Source organism: Equus asinus, chromosome 3, assembly GCF_041296235.1.
Source record: "Equus asinus isolate D_3611 breed Donkey chromosome 3, EquAss-T2T_v2, whole genome shotgun sequence".
NCBI lineage: Eukaryota > Metazoa > Chordata > Mammalia > Perissodactyla > Equidae > Equus > Equus asinus.
This window is the reverse complement of record NC_091792.1, coordinates 34,413,717-34,438,012: the sequence shown is the minus strand read 5'-3', so window position 1 is coordinate 34,438,012 and position 24,296 is coordinate 34,413,717. Positions and strand designations below refer to the sequence as shown.

The 24,296-nt window shown below is 40.1% G+C and overlaps 1 protein-coding gene across 11 annotated transcripts in view; it reads left to right on the top strand.

Moving 5' to 3' along the window:
- Positions 1–24,296, top strand: part of SLC10A7 (solute carrier family 10 member 7) — a 239,304-nt gene that overhangs the window by 151,575 nt on the left and 63,433 nt on the right. For 8 of the 11 annotated variants that reach the window (XR_011501943.1, XR_011501944.1, XR_006525572.2 and 5 more), the window contains one exon: positions 14,892–14,927. The exons of the other annotated variants lie outside the window; for them this stretch is intronic. Coding sequence is in view for 4 of the 8 variants with exons in the window: in XM_044767154.2 (XP_044623089.1) it covers positions 14,892–14,927 (36 nt within the window). In the remaining 4 variants the exon portion in view is untranslated. The remainder of the gene's footprint in view (positions 1–14,891; positions 14,928–24,296) is intronic. 11 annotated transcript variants of the gene reach the window in all.

The window sequence follows — 24,296 nt, the reverse complement described above, 5'->3', positions numbered from 1 at the left end:
ATCATAACAAAGGCATTCAATTATACTTTGAGATGTTTGTGTTATGACTTTTTTTTTCTGCCTATTCTTAATAAGACTTTATGCATTCCCAGTAGCTTTATTTGTAACTCGGTCATAGTGAAATTCAATCAAAATGTTTACTAAGGGGCTGGCCTGGTGGCATAGTGGTTAAGTTCACGTGCTTCACTTTAGCAGATGGGGTTCATGGGTTCTCATCCTGGGCATGGACCTACACACCGTTCATCAAGCCATGCTGTGGCAGCATCCCACCAAAAAGAAATAGAGGAACATTGGCATGGATGTTAGCTCAGTGACAGTCTTCCTCACCAAAAAAAAAAATGTTTACTAAAGAACAGTACTCTCATCATTTTCCTTTTTTATTTCAGTTACCAGTAATTCTATCCTAGTAATCTAAATGGTTGCTACTTTAAAGTTCCTGCAATAACACTTACATTAATCATAAAATCCTGATTACTCATTATTAAATATACTCAATTCCTAATTACATATTTAAAATTTCATGCCATTTTATAGCTACCTGATAGTGAAAATCCATTCATAGTCATGAACTGTATTGTTTTATTTTAAACATACAGTGCTTCTTACTGATGTGGTGTACATAGATTTTTTTTTTTTTAACTAAGTGTGTAGAAGTTGCCCTCTACTGGGCAACTAGAAAAATTATGTTGACATAGATTTTCAATTTCTCTAAAGACTCTTAGTTAAATGCATTGATGTGATTTACCAGATGATCGCTTCTTGCTCTCTGACACCTTTAACTTTCAAAGATATTGAAATGGTTGGCAGAGCACATTTAAAAATAAATATCTGATGTGAATATACCTACAGCCATTTCTGAGTGAAAGCATTGGCTGTTCCTTCTTTAAAACTCCTTAGTGACAACACTGAATAGTGTAGATCCAGAAGTAATTGTGTAGGAATGAGTCGTTGCTGAAACAGTAAAGGGAATTAGTTGTACATAATTAGACAAGAAAAATTAGTCACGACTTTTTAACAATTCAGCATGGGAATTTTGGGGATAAAAATCTAAGCACTAAAAATTTTTCTTAGCTAGCTCCGTTTCATTTTCCTGGGTTATAAGGTGAAATTTGACTATGCATAAGTGATTTACTTGTATTAATTGTTGAACTTTTTATACCAAATTCAAACCCCCATGATCATAAAATGGCAAGTCTGTTACCAGTTCTTGTAAATTGATCAGTGTTCTTCCTTAGTCACTTCATCATTGCTTTTCCTTCTGCCTCCAGGAACTCTGTCAGGCTTTGAGAATACTACCCTAGACAGGTTCAGGGTCTAGGTTCCATGTTATTCAGACCCTAATATCACATTGTATGTTTTTCTTCTCCTGCCCACTGATATTTAATAAAAATAAACATGTTATTCAGGAGAAATCTGTTTAAAATAGCCATTGATGGTGGAGGGTGGATGGGGAAGGAAGACTCCCAAAAGTCAGCCAGAATATCTGAATCCTACTGCCCTGCCTTGGTAGTGGTGGGAGGATTTGTGGACTGCTGATGCTCATGTGAGGAGCAGAACTGTTTTAGGACCATTGGGTAAGCCACCTCCTTCTCCCAGCTGAAGCCTCTCTGAGTCACAAAGTTCAGGGCCAGTTTTCTAAGCTGTAGGAATGGCTCTGGCTAAGGAATCTTATAAAAACCAGAGTCAATCAGACCACTGATATATGAGACAAGGCAAGTGGAGTGCAGCTGTCTGCATTCATTTTGTCCATCTTTACACTGAGTATTGATCGTCACAGCTAGATCTAACAGCACTGTGTGCTGTCGTTTAGACACAGCCAAAAGGAATCCACGAGCTGTGCCAAACCCAATCATTTCACACGTGTAGACGCAGTCTGGTTTTTTTGTTTGTTGTTTGTTTATGGTAAAAGTCAGTTACAAGTTTGAACACTAGTTTTGATTAAACCATTATTTTGGATGTCTTATTTAAAAGAAAATCAATTTATAGTTATTCTAGAAGTTTATTTTGACATCCAGAGGGCTGCATTAAAAACCCCTTCCCCACATCCCCACAAATCACTTTTCATTGCCTCCCTTCTCTCTCCTCACTGACCCTCATAGTACCCCTCTTTTCCATCTTCCGCATCTCTGCGTTGCTTTTGCAAAATTTTGCAAAAATGTTCTCCCATTGTCTTGTTGGAAATTCATGAGCCTTTTTTGGGGGGAAGGGAGCACCTGTTTCATGATTTGATTTCCTTCAAAAACCTCTCCTATGGTCTCTTCTCTTTTATTACTTATGTCTTTTTTGCTTTATACATATGATAAATAACATAGTGCTGAGTAATAGTTTTCAGGCCTTCCATATGTGATTTTTGCTCAACTCAGCTGGTTTACAGGAGGCAGTGTGGCATCAGAAATAAAGAATGGGGCAGGGAATTTGGACATTTACTGTCCCAGTCCTAGTGCTTCCACTAACTCTGAGGCTTTTAATAAGAGACACTGCCTCCTTGGGCCTCAACTTTGCAATCTGTAAAGAGAGATAGCAAGTTATCGCAATATCCATCTCAGCTAGAATTCTCTGATATCTCTAAATTCTCAAAGAACTCTTAACCACTATATAAACCCATAATGGTAGAAGCCGTGGATTCTGCAGCCAGATGCGTGGCTGGCTTTCCATTCTGTCACTTACTGCTTGGGAGTGTTGTATAATTCTTCTGTCTGTATAACTCAGTTTTCTCCTCTGTAAAATGAGAATCACAGTGGCACTTTTCTCATAGGTTTGAATGAGTTAGTACGTGTGAAGAGCATGGAACAGTTCCTGACACAGAGTAGGCACTCAGTAAATGTCAACTATTTATTATCGTTGTTATTACAAATGTAAGAGTTTTAAAGCATTTCAGAAAGTATGTGTTTCTCACAAATGAATGTGCTGCTTCCCAAGGGAAGAATTTGTGGACACATATTCATTCATTCATTCATTCATTTGTTCAGCAAAAAATGTATTGACTGCCTAATGTGTACCAGGTACTGTTCTGTTGTAGACATCTGAGCAAAATGGCAGGTAAATGTCAAATCTTTTAAGCCAGTGGGTAATAAATATTCATTGTTACTCTAGTGGCCTGAGAGAGTTACTTGGTGTGTTCTTTTCATATATTCCAATACCATTGACAGATTGGCCCCATCTTTAATTTGTATTAACATATTTTGTATTGGTTTCCTACAATCCATTTCCTGAATATCTTTTTATTTTAAATTTTCTACCTCTTCTTTGCTCTTTTTTTTTCTTTCTAACAGCTTTTCTTCCCTTTGGACCATCTCTTGACCTCTCAACTTTTGTTTTTATTTCTTGGGCTGGGATTCTGCCTCCTGGTACTTGCTACAGCTTAGCCATAGTCTCTATAAGCCTCTCTTTTCTCTCCTATAAAATTGGGATAATCAATTTACCTACTGGAATTTTAAGTTAGATAATGTTTGTAAATAAGCACTTAGCACAGTTCCTAGTACATAATATACCTTACTAAATGTTGGATGTTATTATGATGGTGGTATTTGGTATCACTGAAGCAGTGATTCTAAAGCAAGGAATAGTGCAAGCTCCTATGTGTGTACACATGTGATTAGGTTACGTATAGACTATGTATAAGATTCAGGCCATAGGAACTTTGGCTGACCATTGGGTAATGTGAGACCCTTCTCTTGACATTTTAAGAGAGTTGTGCTTCTTGCGTATAATGTTTGTTATGCTGCTGATGATCCTTAATAGACTGCCATATGTATTCCCATGGAAAATAAAACTGCAGTGGTGGCTGAATGAACCCTGGCATATGTTTCCTCAGCTATGAAAGCTTGTGTCATCAAAAAAGAAATTTTGACTTAATTTCCTTTTGCTGCCTCTTTGGTCTAATATATACTCTACAGATAAGCATTTTTAAGTAGCTCCTTTGGAAAATTACTTATGGCATCCTAAATTTATAAACTTAAAAGACATTTATATGAAAGATTCTTGGAAAATGCAGAAAATTCCTATATCCATCTCACTTTGGGCTTTAATTGAATTTCAAATTGTTCTCATCACTCTTAATCTGGATAGAAAAAGCCAAGTTAATTGTTAATAATTTTAATGCAGGTGTATGGGTTTACATAGTCTGAAAAGACGATTCACTTTTTTAGTTAAAAAGTAAAAAGAAAACTCATGAGTTTGAACACCGTTTTTCAGCTTTGACATGTATCGCTGTATCAGTTCTAATTAGCAATTTACATGTTATTCCTCTTTTGTGTTCTTGTGTTTTTCCTTTTTCTCTTATGCAGCTCTGGATATTAGGACCCTAAACTGCATAGTTTCTGCAGTATCCTTCATTTCCCCCTCCCCACTGGCTCTTCCCTTTGCTTCCATCATCTTTGGCAAAGAGAACCATCTTCAGATTAGAAATAGTAAAGTAAATGTTGGCAAAAGAAAAGTAGGCCCAAGATAAGCAGACCCTATCTGCTGGTCCAGACAAATTACTTCATAGGGTCCTGAGAAAACTAACATTTGAGATTGCTGAATCACTATCTTTGACAAATCATAAAGGAAAGGAATAGAATCAGCAGCTGGACATGTGCAAATGTCACTGCAAATAACAACAAGGAGAAGAAAGTAGATTTTACACACTATTAACTGGTCATTTTCTTTTCAGTCTATAGAAAAATTGAAGGATGGGTAATTAAGTAGCGTGTTACAAGCAGTTACAAAGGAACACGCTGTGATGTTTAGAAGCCAGCATGGGTTCACTAAAAACCAAGTCATTAAAAATAAAAGTTTGTTACACTAACGTTTCTTTTTTTAATATAATTGCTAATCCAGAACAATACTTTAGAGCAGGGATCTGAACTGCAGCCCTTGGGCCAAATTTGTCGATACCCATTTGTTTACTTATTGTCTTTGGCTGCTTTCCAGCTACAACAGCAGAGTTCAGTAATTGTAACTGAGTCTGTATGGGCAGCAAAGCCTGCAATAGTTATCATCTAGCCCTAAAATGAAAAGGTTTGCCTACCCCTGCTTTAGAGCCTAAATCAGCTCTTTTTGAATTTTAATGTGTCTACAAATTATCTGGAAATCTTGTTAAAAACACAGACGATGATAAGTAGGTCTGGGGTGGGTCTGAGATTCAGCAGTTCCTGACGAGCTGCCAGCGAGGCCAGTGCTGCTGGTCCACAGACCACAATTCAATCTACTGAGGATCTAGATTTCAAAAAGACATTTAGCAAATTCTTCCATTTAAAAAAGAGAGAGGGGGGTGAAGGGGATGAATTAGTTGGAAGTCAGTTCAGTTTGTTAGACTTTTACTTATTTGAATCATAATGTGCAAGGAGTGTTAGAGAAACAATGTTATCTTAGAAGTTTTTCTGGTCATTTTTAAATGGTTATCTAATTATCATTCCTTGTATAAGGACATTGCCTCAGTAGTGACATTTGAAAGGAGGAATAATGAGCTTGATAGCTCAAATATTTAAATGACCAATATCAACTGGGTTGGCCTGCTGGACATTTCATCTGTTGGGAGACAATTCTCCATGTGTCTCACATTTCTGTACATCTTGTGAGCAGAGGCACTGACTGCTCATTGTCCCCAACTATGTTTTCATGGATGTTTGTTTAGTGAACTGTCTTGAAAGATAGAAATAGTGTCTCCTTCCGAAGCAAATGGGAAGTTTGCTTACTGCCTTGGAAGATAAAGTCAGTGTCTCCCTCTTGAGCAAAAGGCAGGCATGCCTTCTACCCATTATGAAAGATTTGGGTTCCCTAAACTCAGTATTCCTTTCCTGTAATGGAGCCCACTGTGGATGTAGGCATCCATCTGAGCCCAGTTTGTACCATCCTGCTTGACTCAGGGGCAAGGGAAGCTGATGCTAACATGGTGCTTCGGCTCCTTGCTGTGCTGTGAGTGATACAGTCCTTTGACTCTGACCAAAGAGCCTTGTCTTCTTCCAACATCCATGAAACTATGACAGGCTAACTTGTTATCTTCAACGTGTGGTAAAATCTCAGCCCCTTCTCCATTTTAGACCCTCTCTCCCATTAGTCACAGCACAGGTGTCTAGTCACTGACGTCCCACTCTCTGAACCTGTCTTCCCCTCATTTTAGTAAAACTCTTCACCTTCTACTTAATATAGAAAAACAAGCTCTTAAATGAAAGTCTCTTCAGTTTTCTAATACCAAGCATTCAAGTCCATCTTCATTTGTAGCTAACGTGTCCTTTTCTCTGCTTTTGCAATGAAGTGTCAGCCCCACCTCCTTTGTAAAGTTAAACTCTCCAGCTGTGCACTGAAGTGCCTCCCCTCTGCCTCCTTAGGTATAATAAGTATAATCCATTCTCTTTACTGACTCTTCATTCCTCTGCCCTCTTTTGCCACTTTTTAATGAATTTTGGAAATCCTCAAGTTTCTCCTTTCTAAAACAAAGCAGACAAACAGCAAAACAAAAAACAACAAACATCCTTTACCTCATATTCATTCCCCTCAAGTTATGACTCTATTTCTCTCTTCTCTCTACAGCCAGGTTTCTTGAAAAAGTTGGCCAAACTCTGTCTCTCTTTCCTTTCTTCCTTCTCAGCATTCAGCCTACTCCAATGTAGTTTCCATACTAATCATTCCGTTGAAATTGTTTTTTTCTAGGCTTCCTCTGAGCTTCAATATATATTCTATATTCCTTAATTTCTTACCTTCTCTGTGACAGTAAACCACCAGCTATGTACTGAGAACTCACTCATCTATAGCCACTGTCCACACTATTCTGAGCTTCAGTCCCATATGATGCGGGGTCGGTGAGCCGAGGAGTCAAAAGAAAGATTTCTTAGACTCTCAAGATCTGGCAGTAGTGCTCTTTTATTTAGAGAATAGTGTGGAATAGCATGGGGACAGGACCCATGGGCAGTCAGAGCTTCTGCTGCCGCCGCTTCTGCTGCCCCCGCTGGCATGGGGACAGGTCCCATGGGCAGGCAGAGCTAGTGTGTGGGGACAAGACCCACAGGCAGTCAGAGCTCCTGCTGCTGCCCCCGCTGGCATGGGGACAGGACCCATGGGCAGGCAGAGCTGGTGTGTGGGGACAAGACCCACGGGCAGTCAAAGCTCCTGCTGCTGCCGCATGGGGACAGGACCCATGGGCAGTCAGAGCTGGTGCATGGGGACAGGACCCACGGGCAGTCAGAGCTCCTGCTGCTGCCCCGAGTTGAGGGTTAGGGCTAATTTTATAAGGCAAGGGTACGTGACTTATTTTTACTGGAGAAAAGAAAAGATGATGTAAAAAGTCATTAAATGATTTCAGTGCAGATGGGGTCTGGTTATTGTGCGGTCATATAACTTTAGATACGAATCTGGCCATATAGATCGGCATGTAGGTGAGGATGCCCTGGGCTTCTCTCCCTGGGGCGGTCCTAATTCATACCATAAAAAAAGTCCACTGGGTCGTATAGTTTGGCATGTAGGCCAGGTCACCTTGGGCTTCTCTAGCTGGGGCAGCCTTAATCCACATCACATATATCCAACTACTTACAGTATCTCTAATTGGAGGCCTTGTAGACACCTCAAACTCGTCATCTTTACCAAGAAAAATTAATCTATACATACCAATTCGATCCTGGCTCAGTGATTGGGTCTATAATCCACCTATTTGGTTAAAAAATCACTTAATTCAGAAGACTAAGAAACTATCCTTCCTTCCTTTTTATCACACCCCTCCCCCAATATTTAGTTAATCTACCTGTCTACATTTCAAATACTTCTTGAATATGTTATGTCTCTCTATCTTGATAACTAAGGTTCCATCACTTTATCCCAAATCAACTCCTGCCTGGATTACTGAACAACCTCCTATTAGTCTCCCTCCCTTTAATTTTCCACCACTTTAATCTCTTCTCTAAACTACACACACAGTGATTTTTACCTAAACTCAGATATCATCCAGCCCTTGCCACTGGCTCTTCCCCCACAGCCATGCCTGTGTAAATTCTTTCAGTGGCTTCCCCTTGCTTTGCAATGAAGCCCCGACTCCTTACCATGAATTACTGGGCCTTCCTGCTTCATCTGGTTTCTAGCTTCATCTCTCACAATTGCACCCCTCACTCTGTGCTCTTCACTTTCAGTTTCTCTATGTTCTCGTTGCCTCCAAAGCCTTTATACAGTCTCTTCTCCCTGCCTGTGTTTTCTCTCCCTCCCCTTCTGGTCTGGCCCTCCCTTGCCTGTCTAACTCCTACTCTACTTTCAGCTCTCATCTTAGTTGCTCTCACCTTCCTAATAAGCACTCTCATAGCACCCTGAGATTTTAATTTTAAACACTCATCAGTTTATTGTGATTAGTTGCCTGTCTTCTCTAAGAAACTGAGGGCGCCAATTATATATGTTTCATTCACCATTGTTCTTCATCTAACGGGGCCTGGTGCAGTAGTCACTAAGTAGCTGTTGTGAAATTTAGCAGTGACAGATCAAAATCTAAAAAGATAATAGGCCAAATCTAGTAAGATAATACTTAATATGAACATGTATAAACCCTTAATTTTGGTCTGAAAAAACTCACAATCTTTGAGAGTAAGATGGTAGAGGTATTTCTTAACGGAAGCATTGAAGTCACAGAAGGACAAGGTAGAACTGCTTTCTATAATGAGGATTCCTTGTGGATGTGGACCATGGCGTCAATCAAAGATCAGACATACACATATCATATCAGAGACTTGGTGTGAAAAACCAAAACTTACTCTAAGTGCACTAGTGAGGGTAAACATGCTCAAGAGTGGTTGTAGGAGAAAGAAAATAGTAAAGAAAGAACAACAGTCTTCTAAGACAGTCTTCAAAGACAACCCCAAGGACTCCACAGAAACCATTTTCTGGAATTTTATATCAAAGTCCACTTCAAACTGACTGAAGTTTTATGTGCTTAGGAGACTTTGGAATCCTTTGCCCCTCAGCACCCGGGATGTCTCGTACATAGTTAGCACTCAATAAATGTTTGTCTAAGTAAGTCTATGTCATTGAGACAAGCCAACTGTCATTCCTGCAAGGGCTCACAGGGTGACATTCCTTGAATGGAGTCACCACAATCCAGGAATAGATCCTTAGCTTCGCAGGTTCAGAAACTCACTGTCATTCACACACCCCAATGTGGTTGTGTTCTAGGAGACTCGTGTCAGCTAGTCAGTGTGTTCTCTTCCTATCAGAAATGCTATTTAGAAAACAAAATTATTATTCAATTACTTTCCAAATTCTTGGAAAGCGTGGACTCAGACCAGGGAGAATTAACTGCGTGTTTTCAGTGGCTGGTGTTATCTAGCTCAAATAGTTGGATGCAGCTGTCTTTGCCACAGTGCACTGTGCCTGGGAAACAAACCAGAAGGCTCGTGTCAGCCGCGAGGACACCCTCTTCCCCTGACAGAGCTATGAAAGTACTGCAAAATGCTTAATTTGGGGGATATTAAGGCACTTGCTCTGTGGAGGTCCAGTTTTCAAGAGAAAAGTATAGGCAGAGGAGGGGAAAGAGGCCCTCACCCACCAACAAACCACCACTCTCTTTCCAACTGCCCTTCCCTAGGCTCATGCCTTTTTCTTTATTCTATAAAGTTTACTCAACAATATATTTTGACATCCATGTTTATAAGGTCATATTCTCTGGATACCATACCCTGACCATTTTGTTTAATTTAGATGTCTCCAAAATTCCCCATACCTCCCCTCCTTTATAATTTGTTGATTAGGTTGTGTTGGCCAGTCACTCTCATTTCCTATTGGTTTGACCTAATTTCGTTCTTGAAGAATAAACTGTCTGTAACTTTTTAAGATATCACTATATACTGAGCACAGGACAAAATGTGAAGACAACCTGGGAGTTTTAGTTGGCATTAATCTTCTTCAAAAAAAAAAGGTTTTATATTGATATAAATACAAGGTTCAGAGTAAAGGAGTTCTCAAAATATAGTTTTCAAAAGTTGAAAACACAACTTTCTTACAAATATAGAAGGAACACATGTCAAATATTTCTTTAACTGAATAATGAGGGACCCAGCAGGATGGTAAAATTGGTTTTGAGATTATAGAAATGGGGGTTATATAGTCCATCAGAAAAGCATACTGAGACAAGTTTGCTAAGTTACAGACAAAACTGGCTAATACCTACGGGGTAATAAAGCCGTAACCTTTCTGGTTGTTTTTTTCTGCTAGACAGAAATTATTCCTATCTCTGCTAGACAAAACTTTGTAAGTTAACATCTAACTTCACAGTCTGGGCCCTAATCAATAGTAAAAAGAAGTCAAACAAAGGTATATCCCTCTAAGTAATTAAATAATCCTTGAATTGGCCTGTTAGACAATGCTCCAGGATGACGTTGAAAGGACATGCAGTCCTCTTTTGGCCTTATTTCCAAGATTTGGTCGATTTTTATTAAGCGAGTGCTGTGGCCTCTTAAATTCATCTGGATGAGATTATGTCTACCAGAAGGCTCAGAACCCTTTCTGAGGAGAACCAGTGGGAGGGCCTGAGGCCTCTTAGCCTGGGGAAGACTTAGTGTCAGGACCCACATGCTCACTTCAGCAGTACTCTTAAAATAACATCCTGAGGAAATAGTCTAAGAGTGCAGAGGTTTTATTTACACTGTTCAAGATCAGCGGTTAAAAGGCCATCACAAGGAAGAAGGGCTGGGATGTACCCTAAGTTGCTCCAAGGGGAAGACAGGGCAGCAACAGGAGTGGTTTGAGATCAGTGTCAGAAAGAGCTTCCTCACTGTGAAAGCGCTTCAGCCAGGGCAGTGTGTGCTTTGAGAGCAAGGACAGTGTCTCCCTGCGGGTTCTCTGGCAAAGTGCAACCATCACAGCCTCACATCACTGGTGAGCTAACGGGGGAGATAGATGGAGGGGGTCACACTTGAGATGAGGTCTGGACCAGCGTAGGACTAAGATCCCTTGCAAAGTGAGATGCTGCCATCCTGTAAAAATTGAGTTATTGCCTTTTAATTAAAAAATAAAAAGCACCTTTTCCAAGGCTTAACATTCCATATTCTGGAGACATAGGCTAAGAAGTCACTTTTCGTATCTGTGTGATCACAATAGTTGTTGCAGCAAAACCTTTCGATAACATTTTCTATTTTTAAAATAGTAATAATTCACTTCAGTTTTGCCTTTTTCACAAGTCCTACTCCTGAGAGAAGTGAATTTGCAGTTTTGTTGTTTTTGTTATTATTTGGGAGTTTTTTGGTTTGTATTTTAATGTGACTAGATCTCTGTGTCTCCGATCTGACACTTTTTTTTCCTTTCCACTAAAGTCATTGAAATATATTCACCCAGTTATTCACATCAGAGGTGTAAATGGATTTTCTGGAGGTTTTTTTAAGAGACAATCAAAGCCAGTCACTTTGTGACTTGACTTCTTCAGGTGTTGCAATCAGAAAGCTTAACACACCATCCCAGTTGCAAGGATGCTAAAACTCTATCTTGACCTTGAATCTGCAAAGAGGGAGGTAACATCCTTTGCAAGAAGTACTCATCCACCACCTCTGGTTTTATCCATTTATATAGAATTTCCTTGGGAAAGAGAAAGATGAAGGAAGGCATCAAATTGAGCCTTCTTTATACACGAGAGAAAATAACATGTTTATTTGACTTTTCAGCTTCCAATGATTGTTGCTGTTACACTTTAAAGTTTTACTTCACCCTTTTTACCATTAATATTTGCAAAAACCTGACTTTAAAAAAATGTATCAGCTGTGTCACATAAAGGCTTATTTCTCAATTTGTTTCATGTCATCAAAAAGACGTGCTGAGTTTGAAGCTCCTCTCTGGTTTACTCTTAAAATATAACCCTGAGGAAATAGGATAAGATTGCCAAGATTTTATTTACACCATTCGGGATCACAGGCTCTGGATTCAGGGAGATAGAGATTGAATTCTTGGCATTGCCTCTTCCGGCTTCAGTCAGTATCCCTGAGACTCAGTTTCCTTCCCTGGTAGGTGGGGACAATAATAGGAACTACCTCATAGGGTTGTGGCGAGGATTACATATGCTAACATACATAAAGTCCTTCACGCATCATCTGATGTAAGATAAGTACTCCATAAATATTAGCTATTATTATTTTAATAATAATTATAATAACTTCACTAAAACTTTATGGTGCTCTTGTCAGTATTAATGGCATCATAGCTGACTCGTTTCCTAAAACAACTGAAAAGCAGGTTTCAGCGTTATCTAACAATTCATTCTTAGTTAATGAAATTGAGCAGCCATTTTGAGAAAATGAGGAATCTTCAGTCCAGAATTGGATAATACATCCCATTCGCTAGGAAATTTTCAATACTTTAGGAAGAAACATTGTAAGTTCTTGGAGGAATTGCAAAGAAACTATTGTGTGTTGGGGAATATACGCTTAAAATATTCAGGTAGGAAAACCTACAGATAATAGTACTCTGCCTTCCAGAATAAGGTCATCTCTGAGAATTGGTTATCAACTTGAGGCTAAGATCATACAGTAAATAATCACTACCTATATGTCCTAAGCAGAACTCTCTAGAAAACTGTACCGGTTGCTGAAATCTGCTACCCAGAGACCAGTGGTGCAGTGGATTCAGTTTTGGATTTGGAGTTAGAGACAGTGGGCTCAAATCCAGGCTTTGCTATTTATTCACTGTGTGACTTTGGGCTGGTTGCTTGGCTTTTCTGAACCCAGTTTCCTTATCTATAAAATGGAGCTATGATGTGACCTAACTCCTTCAATAGAGGAGGGTCAAATTTTAAAATGCGCGTGAAAGTGCTGAAGCAAATACCGTTAATAGTACTGGTATTATTACTATTACTATTCCACTATTGCAAAGGAAACTAAACGGGCACCAGGAAGAACATGGGTTCCCATGTACTATATGACACCAGGTGGCTTCAACTCCTCTAATATAAGACAAATGTCCCCAGGGTGGTGACAATACTCAACCTTCTTCCTGAGTGAAAGTTCTCATCCTATCATAGATATCATGTCTTGTTTCTCAGAAGTGTTATTAGTGCTATTGATATTACATAATTAAAATAAGTTTCTGTTTCCTTTTATCTGAATTTAGGTAGACTGATACATAACAAAGGTAAAACTCACTAGGTTATGAGCTAAGTCAAATCCCTTCCTCATATCCTATTATTTACCAACTCACTATACCCTCACTTTAAGTTCTTCACTGCTTTGCCGTTGTGGGTAGAATCAACTCCAAGCCCTCTCTCCTGGCCTGCAAGGCCTTTGGTGATCTGGTCTCTGACTCCTCCACTTCATACTTTTCTTCCCACCTTGCTCAACTTTTGTAGCTTTGTGAATGCCCTTCCCTGTTCCTGGAGTATCCTTATCCCCTTTCTGCAGATCAGTTTCCATAACTGTTCTAATTAACAGAACAGTGCCTGGCATATAAGTGGACTTTCAACAAATGTTTAAAACAAATTAACTTGAAATCAGATGGCTCCCACATGGACTGAAACAGCAGATATTTTCATTTCCACATAGCCTTGTAAAGTTTGGAATTCTTCCTAAAGTCTGAATATATTCCATGTCATTGAAGGACAGTAGCTTCTAAACATTATTTTGGCAGCGTGCACATTTAGCTCTCCTAAATGTGCTGATGAAACCTGTTTGTAAGACACCAATGGAGTTGGTAAACCACAATACATGTTTTAATAAATAGATTAAAAAATATAGCACTTGAATTAAAATGTTGTATTCCCTATTGCCAATTGCAAAAGTTTGCACAATAAAGAAGCATTTATTCTATTATTTAACAATAAAACAAGCCTGTGTGTGAGTATTCACATGAGTAGATGCCTAAGAAAGTCATAGTAGCAATGTCATATAAGGTAAGCTAGTCCCTCTTGGGCCACATCCAAGAGAATTTAGTTACTGTAATGACAAAAGGACTTTATATAAATACCAAAATGACTTTTTCTAAAAGTAACGAAGTAGTCGCAGACCTAGATCCTGGGCACAGCATAGTCTCTGTCTGTCTGTCTCTCTCTCTTTCATACAACACACACACACACAGATATAAACTCTTTGGAATTTTAAAGTTCCAAATAGAATTTATTAATAAAAATATGAAATGCATTGTCTTGTATAAATCATAATGTAGTGTTGAGAGCTAAAGGAAGAACTAAGAAAGACGAATAATCATCTGCTTCTCTAAAACTGAAACCTGTCATGTTAACTCCCAACTCAAACACCTAGTTTTAAAGATTTACCTTCAATAAACCTAAAAGCTTGTATCCTGCCTCATTGACAACAGCCTCAAACTGTTCCCTGTCATTGCAGAAAACAAATCTTTTGCTCCTTTCTGCCTAGGGGAGGCAGAGGGACCGAGGTGGTCCTATGTGGCTGAATTAGATGAAAGACTTGCCTTCCACCATGGAGACACGGAGTCTAATCAAGTGAAATGAGTTTTGAGATCCCAGCTCATTTCCTAGGGGAGATCAGTTCACATTACAAAATCACGACATCTCATTCATCACAACTGACGTGGTCTTTGCTCAGGAGAGGACCCCAACTGGGACTAAACCACCTGTCTTCTCTTGAAAAAGGGCACTTTATCCAAGTTAGAGTTGAAAGCCTTGGAGTGAGAAAGCTTGCCAGCTTCCACCGGAGTGATGCATATGCAATGGGGAAGGCAACTGGAGTTCTAAAAAGGGAAGATGAGTTTAAGGAAGATTGGTGGTTGTACTTTTAATGATGCTAAATACAAATAATTGTAATACAGATGCTAAGTCATTATGGTAGGGAGAGCCAAGATTGGAGCTCCATCTTCTTTACCTTCTAGACTTTATTAAATGGAAGTGAGGAGGATAAGTATTTCCATGCATCAGAGTTAAAAGTGGCAACGAACCTGTCTTGCTTTCTAGGTTAATAAATGATCATCATTTCTTTTATCTCTTTCAGGGCATCGTTATAACACCCTTACTATTGCTGCTTTTTGTGAGTATTTTGATGTTGTCTTTCATATCTTTTGTTAAAAGCCATCTACAACCCTTTAAGAAAGATCATTAGAATAAAATTGAAATGTGAATCCGTTTGTATCACTTTGCATCACATTTTGAACTGTTCTTCTAGTTGAACTGCACCAAGTCATAACATGTAGACAGAAAGAATCTTCGTGATCTCATGTCCAAGATCATCATCAGGACCCAGTTATTAGACCTCTGACTCCTGGTTAATCATTAATTATTACAAATTGGTGACCTATGACATAGGTCACAAATGTGCTGCTCTTTATTTTCTCATTAGTAAAACTAAAGTGATTGCTAATGATCCAGTGTTTAATGGAAAATGCCTTGGACCAGGGAACCAGAGGAAGCTTAAGTTCCAAGGCTGGTACTGATAGTAATAGGCTTCGTCACTTTGAGAAATACTCCCTCAATTTTTTCACCTGTAGAATGGGAAACAGTAATACCTATGCCAGTCTGTCTCCCAGGGATAATGAAATGTTCTTTAGAAATAAAAAATACAAGCTACTGGTTAACTAAACAGAAAGTGTTCTGAAAATAGGAAATGCTAATTAACTGTCTTATTTCTTTTGGCACTAAGCATATGAGAAAGTGGATGAAAGATTATAATAGAAATTAATGTTATCTCATGCTGAGAAAAGCATATGTAATCATGAATGATACCTAAAATATTTTATGAACTGTGCATTTTTCATACACACATCTCCCAAATATAAATCACTCCACTCATCACTGAAATGGAGGAGGGATGCATTTCTGGGAGTGAAATGTGGCTATTTGACTAGCACTATTTGTCAGTGAATTAAAACTATGGGGAAAATTTATTTAATTATAGTGTAATTACCCAAGTTGGAATTCAATTAGAGTAATAGAGTGAGGGACTTCATTTCTTACAAGCTGTGTATGAAGTGGAGAGGGAGAGAGACACTACTAAACAGTTGGATTCTGCATCTTTCATGAGAGACATTACCTTCAAGTAATAAACCTCCGCCTTACCATCCCTTCTGAAGTTTTAGCTCCATTCTGACAAAGTAAAAAGAGTCAAATAATCAGATCACTTCTTAGCATAACAAACTTCATCAATTTGGATTGCACCAATTCAGAATTTGCAGTGAGTCAAATTGAAACCGAAGTGAATATTGATTTGCATTCATTTGGAAAAAAAGACTTGGTATGTACCTATCTGCTCACTAGATTTGAGGAACTGGGATCACACCTCAGTGTTTTTTCCAAGACCTGGGAATACAGTTTCCCAAGAGCATCCCTCAACAGGCACAGGAGGCTGGCCGATCTGAGGTCCTCACTTGCAGTGGGTCAGAGGACTAGTATGGAGCTGAGCATCTAGTAAGTGTGCAATAAATGGCTCTGTAGCCTAGGTTCTCTCCATTGCAAAAGAATGGCATCTCTTACTCATGTAACTCTTAAGAAGAGCAGGGAAGGAGTCACAGCCACAAGTAGGGGGCTGGGACCTAGAGTAGCACTTTTGAGTATCTCACAGTCAAGAATGTCCGGGACCTTGTTTCAGCTTGACTAAAGAATCAGATCGGTACTTTTCTCCCTCTCCTTGCCATCTCCATGCTATAGTATAAAATGTTCTCAGCCGATTAATATGGCATCATGCTGTTGCAAGCTTTCCCCTACTCTTAGAGCCAGAGGCTTGTTAGCTTTAGTTGGTTCAACATTTTAAATAGTGAAGAGAAGTCAGGACCTTCAACTTAAAAGTTTAATGCTTCCCTTCTGAGCTCACTGGGCTGTCCCAACCGGTTCAATGGAATCATCACACAACATCAGTAGATACTTCTGTGTTATATGACTTTAAATTGCATTTACAGTATGTAACACTTTTTGTTTAAGTTGTCGTGCATTTTACAAACAATAGGAATTGCTTAAACACTTGAGTTAGCAGGCTTCATTTACTGAGCAGGACAAAACCTGAGCAACTTAAAATATGAATACATTCCATAAAAGATGTTGTATTTTTTATCAACACCCCTGTTAAGGGTTGTATTTTGTCCCCCAAAAAGTTATGTTGAAGTTCTAACCCCCAGTACATTAGAATGTGACCTTATTTGAAAATAGGGTCATTGCAGATGTAATTAGTTAAGATGAAGTCATGCTGGTGTATTGTGGGCACTTAATCCAGGATGACTGGTGTCCTTACAAGAAGAGGAGTCAGAGACACGCAAGGCGAATGCCATGTCGTGATGGAGGCAGAGATTAGAGTGACGCATCTACAAGCCAAGGAATGCCAGGATTGCTGGCAAACATCGGAAGCTAGGAGAGATGAGGAAGGATTCTCCCCTGCAGATTTCAGAGGGAGCATGGTCTTGCTTGATGTCAGACTTACAGCTTCCAGAACTATGAAACAATAAATTTCCATTGTTTTAAGCCACCCAGTTTGTGGTATTTTGTTACAGAAGCCAAAGATGCTAATACAACCCCTGAAAGTTGAATTGTCTTTTTAAAATCATATCTTAAAAATGGAAATGTCTGAGTATTCAGGTGTAGAAGCTGGTAACGGCCATTTTTGCTGCTAGAATCTCAGTTCCCTATATTCTTTTTTTTTTTTATTAAGGTTATGAAAGTTAACATCCTTGTGAAATTACAGTTGTACATCATTATTAGTCATGTTGTAGGTACGCCACTTTACCCCTAGTGCCCTCCCCCCACCCCCCTTTTCCCTGGCAACCACCGATCAGTTCTCTTTGTCCATATGTTAACTACCACCTATGAGTGGAGTCATACAGAGTTCGTCTTTCTCTGTCTGGCTTATTTCACTCAACATAATACCCTCAAGGTCTATCCATGTTGCTGTGAATGGGACGACTTTGTCCTTTTTTATGGCTGAGTAGTATTCCATTGTATATATATACCACATCTTCTTTATCCAATCATCAGTTGCTGGGCACTTAGGTTGGTTCCATGACTTGACTATTGTGAATAATGCTGCGATGAACATAGGGGTGCATGGAACTTTTGGAATTGCTGATTTCAGGTTCTTAGGATAGATACCCAGTAGTGGGATGGCTGAGTCATAAGGTATTTCTATTCTTAACTTTTTGAGGAATCTCCATACTGTTTTCCATAGTGGCTGCACCAGTCTGCATTCCCACCAACAGTGTATTAGGGTTCCCTTTTCTCCACAGCCTCTCCAACATTTGTCACTCTTGGTTTTGGATATTTTTGCCATTCTAACAGGTGTAAGGTGATATCTTAGTGTAGTTTTGATTTGCATTTCCCTGATGATTAGTGATGATGAGCATCTTTTCATGTGTCTATTGGCCATACTTATATCTTCTTTGGAGAAATGTCTGTTCATGTCCCTTGCCCATTTTGTAACTGGGTTGTTTGATTTTTTTATTGTTGAGTTGTGTGAGTTCTTTGTATGTTATGGAGATTAACCCTCTGTCGGATAAATAACTTGTGAATAGTTTTTCCCAATTAGTGGGCTGTTTTTTGTTTCAATCCTGTTTTCCCTTGCCTTGAAGAAGCTCTTTAGTCTGATGAAGTCCCATTTGTTTATTCTTTCTATTGTTTCCCTCATGTGAGGGGTTATGGTGTCCGAAAAGGTTCTTTTGAAGCTGATGTTGAAGAGTGTACTGCCGATATTCTTTTCTAGAAGACTTATTGTTTCAGGCCTAATCTTTAGGTCTTTGATCCATTTTGAGTTTATTTTAGTAAATGGTGAAAAAGAATGGTTGATTTTCATTCTTTTACATGTGGCTGTTCAGTTTTTCCAGCACCATTTGTTGAAGAGACTTTCTTTCCTCCATTGTAGGCCCTCAGCTCCTTTGTCAAAGATTAGCTGTCCATAGATGTGTGGTTTTATCTCTGGGCTTTCAATTCTATTCCATTGATCTGTGCATCTGTTTTTGTACCAGTACCATGCTGTTTTGACTACTGTAGCTTTGTAGTATGTTTTGAAGTCAGGGATTGTGATGCCTCCAGCTTTGTTCTTTTTCTCAGGATTGCTTTAGCAATTCGGGGTCTTTTGTTGCCCCATATGAATTTTAGGATTCTTTGTTCCATTTCTGTAAACAATGACATTGGAATTCTGATTGGGATAGCATTGAATCTGTAGATTGCTTTAGGTAATATGGACATTTTAACTATGTTTATTCTTCCAATCCATGTGCATGGAATGTCTTTCCATCTCTTTATGTTGTCGTCCATTTCTTTCAAGAAGGTCTTGTAGTTTTTGTTGTATAGATCTTTCACTTCCTTGGTTAAATTTATCCCAAGGTACTTTATTCTTTCTGTTGCGATCATGAATGGGATTGAGTTCTTGAGATCATTTTCTGTTAGTTCATTGTTAGCATATAGAAATGCTACTGATTTATGTATGTTGATTTTATACCCTGCAACTTTGCTGTAGTTGTTGATTGTTTCTAATAGTTTTTCTATGGATTCTTTGGGGTTTTCTATATATAAGATCATGTCGTCTGCAAACAGCGAGAGTTTTACTTCTTCATTGCCTCTTTGGATTCCTTTTATTTCTTTTTCTTGCCGAATTGCTCTGGCCAAAACCTCCAGTACTATGTTGAATAAGAGTGGTGAAAGTGGGCACCCTTGTCTTGTTCCTGTTCTGAGAGGGATGGATTTCAGTTTTTGTCCATTGAGTATGATTTTGGCTGTGGGTTTGTCATATATGGCCTTTATTATGTTGAGGTACTTTCCTTCTGTACCCATTTTATTGAGGGTTTTTATCATAAATGGATGTCGGATCTTGTCGAATGCTTTCTCTGCATCTATTGAGATGATCATGTGGTTTTTGTTTCTCATTTTGTTAATGTAGTGAATCACGTTGATTGACTTGCGGATGTTGAACCATCCCTGTGTCCCTGGTATAAATCCCACTTGATCATGGTGTATAATCTTTTTGATATATTGCTGTATTCGGTTTGCCAAAATTTTGTTGAGGATTTTTGCATCTATGTTCATCAGTGATATTGGCCTGTAGTTTTCCTTCTTTGTGTTGTCCTTGTCAGGTTTGGGGATCAGGGTGATGTTGGCTTCATAGAATGTGTTAGGGAGTGCTACATCTTCCTCTATTTTCTGGAATAGTTTGAGAAGGATAGGTATTAAATCTTCTTTGAATGTTTGATAGAATACTCCAGAGAAGCCGTCTGGTCCTGGACTCTTATTTTTGGGGAGGTTTTTGATTATTGTTTCTATTTCTTTACTTGTGATTGGTCTATTCAGATTCTCTATTTCTTCCTGATTCAGTTTGGGGAGGTTGTATGAGTCTAGGAATTTATCCATTTCTTCTAGGTTGTTCAATTTGTTGGCATATAGTTTTTCATAGTATTCTCTTATGATCCTTTGTATTTCTTCGGTATCTGTTGTGATTTCTCCTCTCTCATTTCTAATTTTATTTATTTGAGACTTCTCTCTTTTTTTTTAGTGAGTCTGGCTAAGAGTTTGTCGATTTTGTTAATTTTTTTGAAGAACCAACTCTTTGTTTCATTGATCCTTTCTACTGTCTTTTTGATTCGATATCATTTATTTCTGCTCTAATTTTTCTTATTTCCCTCCTTCTACTGACTTTAGGTTTTGTTTGTTCTTCTTTTTCTAATTCCGTTAGGTGTTGTTTGAGGTTGTTTATGTAAGACTTTTCTTGCTTATTGAGGTGAGCCTGTATTGCAATGAATTTCCCTCTTAGGACTGCCTTTGCTGTGTCCCAAATCATTTGGTATGGTGTGTTTTCATTTTCATTTGTCTCCAGATAATGTTTGATTTCTTCTTTAATTTCTTCAATAATCCATTGTTTGTTCAGTAGTATGTTGTTTAGTTTCCACATTTTTGGCCCTTTCCCAGCTTTATTCTTGTAGTTGATTTCTAGTTTCATAGCATTATGATCAGAAAAGATGCTTGGTAGTATTTCAACCCTCTTGAACTTATTGATGCTTGCTTTGTTTCCCAAGATGTGGTCTATCCTTGAGAATGTTCCACGCGCACTTGAGAAGAATGTGTAACCTGCTGTTTTTGGATGAAGTGTCCTATATATGTCTATTACGTCCATCTGATCTAATTTTTCATTTAATTCTATAATTTCCTTGTTGATTTTCTGTCTGGATGATCTGTCCATTGGTGTTAATGGGGTGTTGAGGTCCCCTACTATTATTGTATTGCTGTTGATGTCTCCTTTTAGTTTTGTTAATAGTTTCTTTACGAATTTTGGTGCTCCTGTGTTAGTTGCGTATTTATTTATAAGCGTTATGTCATCTTGGTGGAGCGTTCCTTTTATCATTATATACTGCCCCTCTTTGTCTTTCTTTATTTGTTTTGCTTTGAAGTCTACTTTGCTGATAGAAGTATGGCAACACCTGCTTTCTTTTGTTCATTATTAGCTTGAAGTATTGTCTTCCATCCCTTCACTTTGAGTCTGTGTTTGTCTTTGGGGCTGAGGTGTGTTTCCTGGAGGCAGCATATTGTTGGATCTTGTTCTTTGATCCATCCTGCCACTCTGTGCCTTTTGATTGGAGAGTTCAATCCATTCACGTTTAGACTGATTATTGAAATGTGGGGGCCTACTGTTGCCATTTTATCACTTGTTTTCTGGTTCTTTTGCATTTTGTCCTGATGGAGAGCTGTTACTTTGTGTTATTGTCCTTCTGTTTATCTCCTTTGTTCTGGATTTTGTAACCCCTTTCCTTTTTTTGATTTTTCAGGAATGAGGTTCTTCCTGAGCATTTCTTGAAGAGGAGGTTTTGTGGCGATGAACTCCCTTAACTTTTGTTTATCTGGGAAAGTTTTTATTTCTCCATCATATTTGAAGGATAGTTTCACTGGGTAGACTATTCTTGGCTGCAGGTTTTTGTCCTTCAGAGTTTTGAATATTTCATTCCAATCTCTTCTAGCCTGAAAGGTCTCTCCTGAGAAATCTGCTGATAGCCTTATGGGCTTTCCTTTGTAAGTTATTTTCTTCTGCCTGGCTGCCCTTAGTATTTTCTCTTTGTCATTGACTTTTGCTAGTTTCACTACTGTATGCCTTGGGGTTGGTCTTCTTGCGTTAATAAAGTTTGGAGATCTATTGGCTTCTGTCACATGAAGTTCCATCTCTCTTCACAAGTGTGGAAAGTTCTCAGCTGTTATTTCTTTGAACAGGCCTTCTGCCCCCTTCTCCTTCTCTTCTCCCTCTGGTGTACCTATAATCCTTATGTTGCATCTCCTAATTGAGTCGGATAATTCTCAGAGAGTTTCTTCATTTCTTTTTAGTCTTAGTTCTCTCTCCTCCTCTGTCTGCAGCATTTCTATATTCCTATCCTCCAAATTGCTAATTCTGTCCTCCATATTATCGACTCTACTGTTCAGAGAGTCCAGATTTTTCTTAATCTCCTGCATTGTGTTCTTCATCTCCAGTATTTCTAATTGGTTCTTCTTTATAGTGTCAAGCTCTTTTGTAACATAGCTCCTGAACCCATTGAGTTGTGTATCTGAATTCTCTTTTAACTCATTGAGTTTTTTAATAATGGCAGTTTTGAAATCATCGTCATTTAGGTTATAGATTTCATTGTCTTTGGGATTGTTTTCTGGGTGCTTATCATTTTCCTTCTGTTCTGGAGATTTAATATATTTTTTCATAGTGCTTGATGGTGTGGATTTGTGCCTCCACATAGAGATAGAGTTTAGTAGCTGCTTCAACTTGTTGCAACTGGTGTAGGGGGGGCAGCTGTTTGGACTGCACCAACCAGGAACCCTGTCAGCTGTTACTGACTGGACCTGGACCCCTCCTTGTAGTCACAGTGGTCCTGTGGGGTCCACTTGCAATCGTGGGGGCAAGTTGTGGGGGCAATCGCAAGGGGGCCTCAGGCTGCTGGTGCCTACTGTTGCAGCCCACTTAGACGCGCTCCCTCCTTGTGGTCTGCAGTGGTGTTGTAGGCTTTCCCAGCAGCCAGGAGTGGGATCACCTATAATCACTGCTTTGTCTCTAACAGAGCCCACAAGATCACACTTGTCCACTATAGGTCCCAGCGGAGCTATGGGTATCTTCTGCAGTCTGTCGTTAGCTCACCTAGCTGTGCTACTTTTGCCCCAGGGCCTTCCCGCCTTGCAATTGCCAGTCGGGACCTCTCAACTAGTGCTGTGCAGAGGCTTTTGCTGAGGCTGCTGTAGGAACCTGGAGTTCCCCCTGGGCTACGTAGCCATTTCACGGGAGCTCCACTCTGCCCCACTCCACTCTCATGGGATCTCTGGGAGCCCCTTGCCTTGTCTGGGACACGGGCAGAGTCCGTGGGCCTGGCGGTGGCTTGTAAGCTGCTGCCTTGTGGGGAATTCTGCTCTAGTGAGCTTCCTGGTGTTCCAAATGCTGGGCAGGGCCTCCCTGCCAATGGCGAGCAGAGGCCCTCCCTGCTGGGGAGGTGCAGGACCCTGGAGTGTCCCCCTGGGCCACAGAGCCGGGTGTTGGAGCTCCACCCAGTCCCCAAGCACGTCCACGCGAAGTCTGGACACCCCCTGCACTGACCTGTGCACCAGAGACCGTGGGCCCAGCAGCAGCTTGCTGTCTGGTGCCGTGCCGGGGAATCCGTCCGCTGGGAGCTTCCCTTTGTTCTGGATTCTGGGTGGGGCCTCCCTGCTAATGGCGAGCAGAGGCTTTCCCTGCCGGGGGGGTGCAGGACCCCGGAGCCTCCCCCCGGGCCACAGAGCCAGGCGCTGGACCTCCAACCGTGTCCCCAAGCACGTCCACGGGAAGCCTGGGTGCCCCCTGCACCGACCCATGTGCCAGAGACCGTGGGCCCAGCAGCAGCTTGCAGTCTGATGCCGTGCCGGAGAATCCGCCTAACGGGATCTTCCCTTTGTTCTGGATTCTGGGTGAAGCCTCCCTGCTAATGGCGAGCGGAGGCCTTCCCTGCTGGTGGGTGCGGGACCCTGGGGATTCCCCCTGGGCTTAGGTGTAATCGCAGGGGGCTTGAGTAGGGCTGTTGTCACCTGTTTCCACTGTCGCTCCACTGGTGAGTGCACATTCCCGCCCTTGGTGTGTGGCGATGCTATGGGGGAGTCCGCTGGAAGAGAGCCTCCTGCAGGAACTAGGCTGTCCAGGGGTCAGGGGTCGGAGAGTTTTCACCTATTTCCACCTCCTCCCGGGGGGACGTCTGTCCGCCTTCCGATGTATAGTAGCACGAGACTCTTAGGCGTCTTGAGATGCTATCTGGATATCCTTGGGTTGGCTCCCACCTGGCCAGCTGAGAAGCTCCACTGCTCCCAAAGGTGGCTTTTTTCCTCTCTGGCCAGAGTTACTGCCTCTTCTGCTTTCGTCAGGACTGTCCCTTGTTGTGGGGGTTCTTTTTATCCAGTTTTCAGTTTTCAATCCAGGGTGATTCTTCCTAAAATTGTTGTAATC